This window comes from Empidonax traillii, unplaced genomic scaffold (genome assembly GCF_003031625.1).
Source record: "Empidonax traillii isolate 1590-97213 ecotype Southwest subspecies unplaced genomic scaffold, ASM303162v1 scaffold1401:size261456, whole genome shotgun sequence".
NCBI classification, from domain to species: Eukaryota; Metazoa; Chordata; class Aves; order Passeriformes; family Tyrannidae; genus Empidonax; species Empidonax traillii.
The window spans coordinates 239,195-248,682 of record NW_020956594.1 but is presented as its reverse complement, the minus strand read 5'-3'; the positions used below and the strand labels follow the sequence as shown (position 1 = coordinate 248,682).

The 9,488-nt window shown below is 54.8% G+C and overlaps 2 protein-coding genes across 2 annotated transcripts; both read left to right on the top strand.

Moving 5' to 3' along the window:
* The first annotated feature begins 496 nt into the window (after window positions 1-496).
* Window positions 497-2,497, top strand: METTL7A (methyltransferase like 7A). Its single transcript, XM_027907102.1, has 2 exons — window positions 497-1,307; window positions 2,113-2,497. The coding sequence occupies exons 1-2, from the start codon at window positions 798-800 to the stop codon at window positions 2,347-2,349; spliced, it is 747 nt and encodes a 248-aa protein (XP_027762903.1). The 5' UTR covers window positions 497-797; the 3' UTR covers window positions 2,350-2,497.
* Window positions 2,498-3,392: 895 nt separating this feature from the next.
* On the top strand, window positions 3,393-8,892 carry TMPRSS12 (transmembrane serine protease 12). Its single transcript, XM_027907101.1, has 5 exons — window positions 3,393-3,566; window positions 4,544-4,742; window positions 6,015-6,286; window positions 7,073-7,215; window positions 8,252-8,892. Exons 1-5 carry the CDS (start codon window positions 3,461-3,463, stop codon window positions 8,489-8,491), a joined length of 960 nt encoding a protein of 319 aa, XP_027762902.1. The 5' UTR covers window positions 3,393-3,460; the 3' UTR covers window positions 8,492-8,892.
* Window positions 8,893-9,488: the final 596 nt, after the last annotated feature.

Below are 9,488 nucleotides of genomic sequence, written 5' to 3'. Positions count from 1 at the left end.
TTTGGAAAGCTCTGGCAACCCCCAAAATTGACAAAGTTTTCTGGAGTGGGCCGGTGTCGACTCGACTTTAGGTCAATAAACCCCAAACTCCACACGCTGCACAAAGCAACTACCGAATTAATACACTGCGTTATCTGTGCCTACCACTCCCATCGAAGGTCTGGGAGATCACCCACGGCAGCAGCTCCCGGAGCCAGCTCCAACATACCAGAGGATTTAAGGTGTCCTCCAACTGAAAACTCTTCTCAGCAGAGATTCAGCTCAGTTCGGAGAGAGGATGGAGCTGCTGAGCTCACCCAGCTGCTCACACCGGGAGGAAAATCAACTCCCAGACAAGTGTGCTTGAACTGAGACTTTAACCAAACCCCTAATGAGACTCCTAGAGAGCTCCAGAGCCGGGCTGAGCTCCCTGCAGCTCCCCCAGGGCAGCACAGGCGGCTTTAAGAGACGCGACCGTGCTGGAACTGCCGAGTGCCAAGAGAGGGCACTCGGAGACGCTTGGCCAGGGGTTACACGCACAGTTGCGCTGCCCAGTTTGTCCCGCTTTGGGAACGAACTGGCAGCTCCTCCCCTGCCAGTTGGGACACTCTGGTCACCGCTCGGCCGCTGCTCCGTCCTCGCCTGTGACCGGACTTGGAAATCAGTTGGAGAAAAGAGTCCAGCAGGACCGTCCAAAAGGAGCTGAACGCGCTTGGAGAGCACAGGGAGAGCAGAAGGCAGCTCTGCCCGAGCTCCCAGGGCTCTGACACACAGGAGGAGTTGTTGTGCCCCGTGCAGATCCTCTGCCCGCGCTGGGGATGGCAGAGGCCGGGGCCAGCGTCCTCCTCCTCCGCACCTGCCTGGCGCTGCTCGCCTTCCCCGTCTACCTGCTGTCCTTCCTGGGCCTGTGGGAGCCCTTCTGCAGGAAGGTGTTTTTTCCTTTCATCTTGGACAAGATCAGCACCGTTCACGACAAGAAGTCCAAGAAGCACAAGCTGGAGCTGTTCCGAAACCTCTCCGACTTCCGGAGCCCCTCGGGGGAGCTGAGGCTGCTGGAGATCGGCACCGGCGCCGGCGGCAACTTCCAGTTCTACCCGTCGGGCTGCAGAGTCACCTGCAGCGACATCAACCCCAACTTCCAGGAGAGCCTCACCAAGAACATGAAGAAGAACCAGCACCTCCACTACGAGCGGTTCCTGGTGGCCGCAGGAGAGGACCTGCACCAGGTGCCCAGCGGCTCCGTGGACGTCGTGGTCTGCACCCTGGTGCTGTGCTCGGTCCAGAGCGTGAGCAGCACCCTGAGGGAAGTGCTGCGGGTGCTCCGGCCGGTGAGTACCCGCACTGGGCCTCTTAGTTACCTTTGTCATCTGCTCCAGAGGCACCTTGCCACGAGGAAAGGGGGGGGGAAAAAGTATAAAAAATTGGTTTTGATCTTAAAAACCAGAGCCGGGTTGGTTCCTGCAACCATTCGGCACGCGGGACTGGTCAGACCGGTTTAGTCTTAGAAGTAAAAGCCTAAGAGCAACGCTCTGCTAACTAAAATGACTTCACAGCCCATCGTTTAAAGCAGAATGTGGTGCTGTCCCTTCCCACTCACCTGACTTTCCCTGGGTGGGAAGTTCTGATCGAGGCTGAAAGTCTGGATTTTAAATGAACTGCTTCGGCCTCTGGGAAGTGGGGCTGCTCCACCTGTATGAGCAGGCCAGTCTAATTAAACACCTTCTCCCCTGGAGATGCTCATGGGCTGCAGATTAAACCCACCCTCACAGGGAGGAATTTCTTCCCAATATCCCATCTAAAATGTGCTCTTTGTCAGTTTGAAAGACAATCCTGCGGGTTGTCAAAAACCGATGGGTTGGAGCAGCATTTACACATTTCTCTTGGTTTCCTTTGGAAAAAAAAGTCCTGTTAGCAACTAACTGAAACAAAGCTGTTAACAAGCTATTGCTGGAACAAAAGAGGGATCAAATAAGTCGATTCTTTGTGCTCTTTGAATCTCTGCATGTGTTCTGCTTTTAATAATTCCAACTGATACAGGGAGGAGAAGAGGGAAATGGAAAAGGGAAGGGACAGGACGGTGGGAGCTGCTTAGCATGACCCCCACACTCACTGTAAGAGACTCTGTGTTCCCAGGGAGGAGCCTTCTATTTCTTGGAGCACGTGGCCGCCGAGCATTCCAGCTGGAAGTATTTTTGGCAGCAGGTCTGCTTCCCGACTTGGAAACTCGTCTTTGCTGGATGCTGCCTCACGAGAGAGCTCTGGAAGAATCTGGAAGAGGCCAAGTTCTCGGAGCTGAAGGTACAACACATAAGTCTTGCGCTGCCCTGGACGCCCATCGAGCCGCACATCGTGGGGTACGGGGTGAAGTAACCCCTGCCCTGCCCGGCTGCTCCCTGTCCCCCCCGAAATTCCTCGTCGTGACCAGCACACCCAGCACGGCACAGGCTCCTCAGCACGTCCCTGTCTCGGTGACACGGGGAAGGACTTAAATCAGGAACTGAATTAAGTGAGAAGAGAGGGTCTGTTTTCTGAACGTCCCTGAATCACAGAATTGGTCGGGTTGAACTCCCCTTTTGGATCAGAGTCCAACAGTTAACCCAGCACCAGCACCGTGGTCACCACTAACCCGTGTCCCCAAGTGCCACATATTTTTTTAACGTTTCCAGGGATGGTGGCTCCACCACTGCCCTGGGCAGCCTGTTCCGGTGCCTGACAGCCTTTTCCATGAAGAAATTTTTCCTAATCTCTAATCAAACCTCCCCTGGTGGAACTGGAGGCCGTTTCCCTCGTGAAGCCCTGGCACTGCTGACCCTGCCACGGAAGATCCCAGGAGAACATAAACCAGCCCAGCAGACAGGAAAATAAATGTATTAATGGAAGGGAACTGCTGTCCGTGCCTGGTTAACTGTGGGGTGGGATTCCCTTGGGTGTTCCCCACCTGGGATGCGGCCGGGGCTCCATCAGACCCCCCCCCGTCCCCTCCTCACGCTCCCTCACGGCCGTCCCTGTTCCTCCCGATGGAACCCCTGTAAACCCCGACCCCCAAACCCTGACCCTTCGCTCAGGGGAGGGTGAGACACACCCCTCCCCAGCTCTTTGCCCTGGTGAGAACGAGACCCCCTAAAACTTTGCCCAGGTGAGGGTGAGCCCCCCCTGAACGGCACCTGCTGGGAGAGGCTCCCTGAGGGAGGGCGGGCAGGGCCTGTCCCTGAGGGAGGACGGCAGGGTCGGTCCCTGAGGGAGGGCGGGCAGGGTCGGTCCCTGAGGGAGGGCGGGCAGGGCCGGTCCCTGAGGGAGGACGGCAGGGTCGGTCCCTGAGGGCAGAACTCCCCTCCGGCCGCTCTCCCCGCGCCGTCCCCGCCGCCCCAACGGCCCCGTTCGGACACCGGCACCGGCCGTTCCCCCCGGGGCAGGGTGGTGGTGGGTGAGGGGGGGGGGGGTTCCCCTCAGGCGCCGCCGCCATCTTCGCCCCTGGACGGAGATGCGGCGGGGCCGGCCCGCGGTGCCGCTGCTGCTGCTCCTCCTGCTGCTGCTGCTGCTCGAGGGGCCCCGGCCCGGGGGGGCGGCCACGAAGGACCCCGACGAGGGTACCGGGACCCAACCGGGGCCGGGGAAGGGCGTGAGGGGGCCGGGGGTTGAGGGGAGGTGGGGTGGGTGTGTGTGTGTGTGTGTGTGGTGGGCAGGGGGTGTCCCCACGGACACGCGGAGAAACTTTTTCGGCTACGCCTGTATTTGAGGGGTTCGCGAAGCAGCACAGCAGCGCCTCGAGATGAGTAATGCCAATTTCGTGTGCAAGGGATACACCTCAGGAAGATAGAGACGCGTATTTTATACCAGCTAAGAAGTCCTGGAATCCCAGGATGGTTTGGGTTGGAAGGGACCTTAAAGACCATCCAGTTCCACCCCCTGCCATGGGCAGAGGCACCTTCTACGAGCCCAGGTTGCTCCAACCTGGCCTTGGACACTTTCAGGGATGGGGCATCCTCTGGGAAATGCATTCCAGGGCCCTTCCCACCCTCACAGGGAGGAATTTCTTCCCAAAATCCCATCTAAAATCTGCTGGCAGTTTGAAGCCCTTCCCCCTTGTCCTGGCACTCCAGGCCCTTGGAGATGGTCCCTCTCCATCTTTTCCTGCAGGTTCTCTTCAGGTCCTGGAAAGTCACAATAAGGTGACCCCAAAGCCTTCCCTTCTCCGGGCTGAACAATCCCAATTGTCCAGCCTTTCCTCATGGCAGAGCTGCTCCATCCCTCTGATCATCCTGGAGCATCTCTGGACTTGCTCGAACAGCTCCACTTCCTTCCTGTGCTGTGGAAACGCTGGAGATTAAAAAAACAAACAAACCAAACCAAACCAAACCAAACCAAACCAAACCCAAACCAAGCCAAACATCCAACAAAACAACAACAAAACACCTTAAAAAATCCCCCCCCAAAAAACCCAACCAACCCAAAACCCCAAAGCAACAAAAAACCCAACCAATAATACCCAGACCCCCCCCACACACAAAAAAAAGCTCCGTTTTTCCCCCTACCCCCCCCCCCTGCCCCCTGTTGTGTTTTGCAGAGTGCCAGCAGCAGCCGCCCCAGGCCCGGAGAGCCACGTCCTGGATCGTGGGGGGCCACGAGGCCCCGGAGGGCGCGTGGCCGTGGGTCGTGAGCCTGCAGGTCCTGCGAGGGGGCGTCCGCTTCATCCACCTCTGCGGGGGGGTCCTGCTGAGCCGCAGGGCCGTGCTGACCGCCGGGCACTGCGTCGAGGGCAGGAGGTACGGAGAGGGCTGAGCCACGACAGGGGGGCCCAGCTGGGCTGGGGGCAACTGGGGTCACCATCTCCCGCGTTTGGGTCACCATCTCCCATGTTTGGGCCACAATATCCCATGTTCAGGCCACAATCTCCCATGTTTGGGCCACAATCCCTCCAGTTCCAGTCGCTGGAGGACTTGCCAGAGTCCTGCTTGTCTCTGCAGATGGAAGTGGCCCATCAGGAAAGGCCCTGGGGGTGTTGGTGACAAGCAGCTGGACATGAGCCTTGGCTTTTGTTCTTTTGGTGTTTTGTTGTTTTTTTTTTTTTCACAACTGCTCAGAACAGACTTTCAACTGTGGCCCTTGCCAAACTTGCACAATCTGGACCAGTTGCCATCGGCTGTGTTGACACAACCATGACCCTGAGGGAAAGTGAACTGTAAAATCCCTGAACTTTGGAATTTCATCCTTCATATTGTTGCATCAGCTTTCTGCTTCTTTAAATGAATTTAACAATCATTTATTTGCAATACAATGCCTCTTTAAATTACCAATTTAATTTTTACCTTAACTTTGGAGGTTAATCTTAATTATATAGCTCATCCCAGGCCAAATTCAAATCCCACTTAACACCAGTAAAGATTATTTTTCAACACAGTTGACAAGAAATTAGGTCTGAATGACTCCAACCCTCTTTCTAAATTTTATATTCATTTATTGTTACTTCTAGTTAATGGATTTCCCTAATCTAGGTACAAGCAGAGTGTTTCCAAGCATTGTGGGGGTGAGCCTCCTTCCTTTCTGCAAAATAAATCCATGTTTTTAGCCTTTTCAGAAGAATATCTCCTGGTGGCCTCTGCTGAGATGGGGTGGGAGGGAAAATCCAAGTTTTAGCGTAAATCATTAACCTGAATTTTTCCTTAACAGCCATAACCAGCATTAGGCAAAGCAAGTGTTCCCAGGGACACAGTGGGAACGAGGCAGATTTGTTCCAGAAAATACTGGCTAGGGAATTTTCAATATATATTCCTAAAGGTGCATGAGCCAAAGAGGGGGATACTGGGAATACCCTGCGAGGGTGGGGAGGTCCTGGAGTGCATTTCCCAGAGGATGCCCCATCCCTGGGAGTGTCCCAGGCCAGGTTGGAGCAACCTGGTCTAGTGGAAGGTGTCCCTGTCCATGTCGGGGTGGGGAAAATGGGATGGGCTTTAAGGTCCCTCCCAACCCAACCCAACCCAACCCAACCCAACCCATTCCCTAAAAAACCCCCCGTTAAAACGCGAGCTCCCCCGCAGGAACCCGTGTTTCTGGAGAGCCGTCCTGGGCCTGCACAACCTGCACCGGCACGGCCCCCACACGGCCAAGAGGAGGATCAGGAGGATCCTGGTGCACTCGGAGTTCAAGAGCGAGACCTTTGAGAACGACGTGGCGCTGTTCGAGCTGAGCTCGGCCGTGCAGTCCAGCCTGCACATCCAGCCCATCTGCCTGCCCCCGGCGCCGCTGCAGCCCCAGCTGGAGAACAGCACAGACTGCTACGTCAGCGGCTGGGGCCGCACTGCTGAGAAGGGTAACAGCCCTGCCCAGCCCCACAGCCCCAGGAACAGCTCCCCCCTGCCCCTTCCCAGCCCCACAGCCCCCAGCACAGCTCCCCTCTGCCCCTGCCCACCCCAAACCATCCGTCATTCCAACTGGATTACGGTTCTGGTCCCCTCACACAACTTCATTAAACTCCCTGCAGTGAGAATTTGCTTCCAGATGGGATGGTTTTCCACCCCAGCCAGGTTAGATCCACACAGCTGCAGCCACCAGGAAATACATTCCCCAGCCTTTCTTCCAAGTGTAACGTGAGAAAAAGGAAAATAAACTCACCTGACTTTCAGGTTTTGTGGGGCAGCTCAAGGTGGTCTGCTGGAAACAGCTTTTTTATCAAAAAGCAACAGTTCTGATGCTGCGTGTTGTGAACTGAGGGGTCCTCAGGGATTTGTGAATGACTACACACACTCCTTCCAGTTCTCTCTTTAATCCCACTGGGCACAAACTCGATGCCAGTTGGTGCGTGGGAATTTTTGGGATTGATTAAGTCACCCCTGACACTTGGAGCGAGGCAGGTGTGTTACCACTGATGCCTCTTCTGGGGGAAAAATTGCAAAATGTCCATCAAACCCAAGTGTGCAAACCCTTAACCCACTCCAGTCCCAACCCACCGGGAGCAGGCAGGATCCAGGTCACATCCATGTCTGGACACGTCCAGGAACACGCCCCGGCTGGCGAGATGGGGGAAAGAAGCCCAGCAGGAACTGCTCCCCACACCCCCCAGCATACCTTACCTTGCTGAATTCTGCCTCCACTGCAGGTAAAATCTCCCCTGTGCTGAAGGAAGCCCGGGTGGAAATCCTCCCTCCCAGCCTGTGCAACAGCTCTGAGGGCTACGCGGGGCTCATGGACGACAGGGTGCTCTGTGCCGGCGCCTGGGCCGGGGGCACCGACACCTGCCAGGTGAGAGGGGTGGGGGCTGCCAGGGTGCCACCCAAGGGGCAGAAATACCCACTGGAGAACAGGCCAAAGGCAAGGGAAGCGTCAGGAAAGAGGGGAGGGACGGCGGTCGCGATGCAAAAGTTATCTCGGGGATGTATTTGGTGACATCAGGACTGTGGAAAGAGTCTGTGAATGCTGCACAAAGGGAAAGGTTAAAGAATGCAACGAGTTTGTGCCACACAGGTGACAATAAATTATATATGGCATTGGACATGGCTCAGGGATGTGGCAGGGCTTTCATTCCAGTGCTGAGCCATCACCACCTCTTCCTCAGAAAAGCCCGTTCTCGGGTCTGAAGCGCTGGCAGAAGCTGCAGCACCGGCTGGGACATGGAGACATTTATAATTAAACCCCATAATGTATTCCTGAGTGCTTTGTCTGATACACTTCCCGCTTCCCTCAGCAGTTTTCCCTGAGCAGGTGACATGGCCAAGAATCAGGATCTGTGTTCCTTACCATGTGTCTTGGTGCTTCCACACTGTGTGGACACCACATTCCCCAGTCACCTGAGGAGCGAGGAAGTTCAGGGAGACAAGGCTTGGCATGAAAAGGTGCAGAGAGAAAACAACAGAACTTTAAAGACACTGAAGCAGTGCAGGCCTGGGGTTCTGGTCAGGGCAGTGTCTTGAGCAGAATCAGGAGGAATTTCTTCCTGGAAAGGGCGGTCAGGCACTGGAAGGGGCTGCCCAGGGAGGTTTGGAGTGCCCATCCCTGGAGGTGTCCCAGGAAGGACTGGATGTGGCCCTTGGTGCTCTGGGCTGGGGGACAAGGTGGGGATATGAGGCACAGGGTGGGCTCAGTGACCCTGGAGAGCTTTTCCCACCTCAAGGACTCTGATCCAGCGTCACCACATTTACCTTGGCTTGTCCACGTTACTGCCCACGTTACCATCAACTTTGTCAGTTAACTTGAGCCGCCTGAAGTTAAAAAAAAAATGCATTTATCACTGCCTGAATTCTGCACTCCCACCTTAGCGGGGTTTTGTGCTCACCTGCAGGGCGACAGCGGGGGCCCCTTGGTGTGTTACCACCCCGACAGGTACTACCTGATCGGCATCGCCAGCTTCGGCGTCGGCTGCGGCCGCCCCAAATACCCCGGGATCTACGTCCGGCTGTCCCAGTACAGGGCATGGATCAAATCAAAGCTTAAGCTGACCAGCAGGACTCCAAAACCCACGAGCACCACGCTCACCCTCCTCCTGACCGTGGCACACACGCTGCTCACACAGACCTTCTAGAGGGGCAAACCATCGCGGAGCTCAGCCCCGCCCGGGCAAGCTTGGGAGAACCAGCTCCCTCCTGACTCCCAATAAATCCAAGAGCCAAAGGACGTGCACTGACTTTTTAGAGAGTTGTCTTTGCAATTGTATTTTTTTTTTTTTTTGGTTTCCTGCCTCTGAGATCCACACTGACTGCACAGGAAACGGTAACAGCCTCGGCCCTGCTGATGAAAATCGAATATAGGGGTGTTATCAGCTGGCAACACTTTCCTCCCGCCCTATTTCGGCGCCTTTCCAGCCACCAGAAGGTTAAACATGCTCGGTGATGCCACCAGGGCTTGTGGATGGCAGATGCTCCCTCTGCTGGGTAAGCACAGCAGAGCACACAAAGGTTTTAATTAACCACCTAATCAACCAAACCTTTGCTGTGGCTCAGCTTATCGAAATCCAAGGAGGTAAAACCCCCCCTGTAGAAAGGTTGAAGTTGTTCTGCAGCTCACGAGTTTTAGCAGATGAAACAGCACCTGTCACGCTAAAACTGACAATTAATTATTCCTGGCCACCCTGTGACCCCATCCCACACAGGTATTTCCACCCAGACAGCACCACTGCAGTTCTGTGCGGCTTAAAAATAAATAGGGACCATCAGAATTATAATATTTTGGCGACTTTATTTACCAAGGTCAAAATTTGCAACCATTTATTGTTTCAACAAATATTTACAAATCATCATGGAAAGCACGGACTGTTTGGAACCAACCAGCAGAACAGCACTGGGTGCTGCCACCTCTTACCCTCAGGAGTGAGATTTTACTCTTTACAATCGAGATTTTACAGTAAACCCAAATTAAGAACTTCATAATCAGAGATTAAAGAGCGAAACTCGTGTTACTGTTTAATATTCCCGTGACAAAAAAAAAAAAAAAAAAAATCAGCTGCTCTTTTCCAACGCACTATTTTAAGAGGATAAAACTTGACTCCTGGTGTGCCTGGCAGCAGGACAGGTGTTGGACAC

Bases quoted from the DNA above. Each gene is read 5' to 3' on its own strand.
- METTL7A (XM_027907102.1), top strand. From the start codon at position 798: ATGGCAGAGGCCGGGGCCAGCGTCCTCCTCCTCCGCACCTGCCTGGCG. The intron at 1,308-2,112 runs GTGAGTACCCGC...CTGTGTTCCCAG, and splicing joins TGCTGCGGGTGCTCCGGCCG to GGAGGAGCCTTCTATTTCTT.
- TMPRSS12 (XM_027907101.1), top strand. From the start codon at position 3,461: ATGCGGCGGGGCCGGCCCGCGGTGCCGCTGCTGCTGCTCCTCCTGCTG. The intron at 3,567-4,543 runs GTACCGGGACCC...TGTGTTTTGCAG, and splicing joins CACGAAGGACCCCGACGAGG to AGTGCCAGCAGCAGCCGCCC. The intron at 6,287-7,072 runs GTAACAGCCCTG...CCTCCACTGCAG, and splicing joins GGGCCGCACTGCTGAGAAGG to GTAAAATCTCCCCTGTGCTG.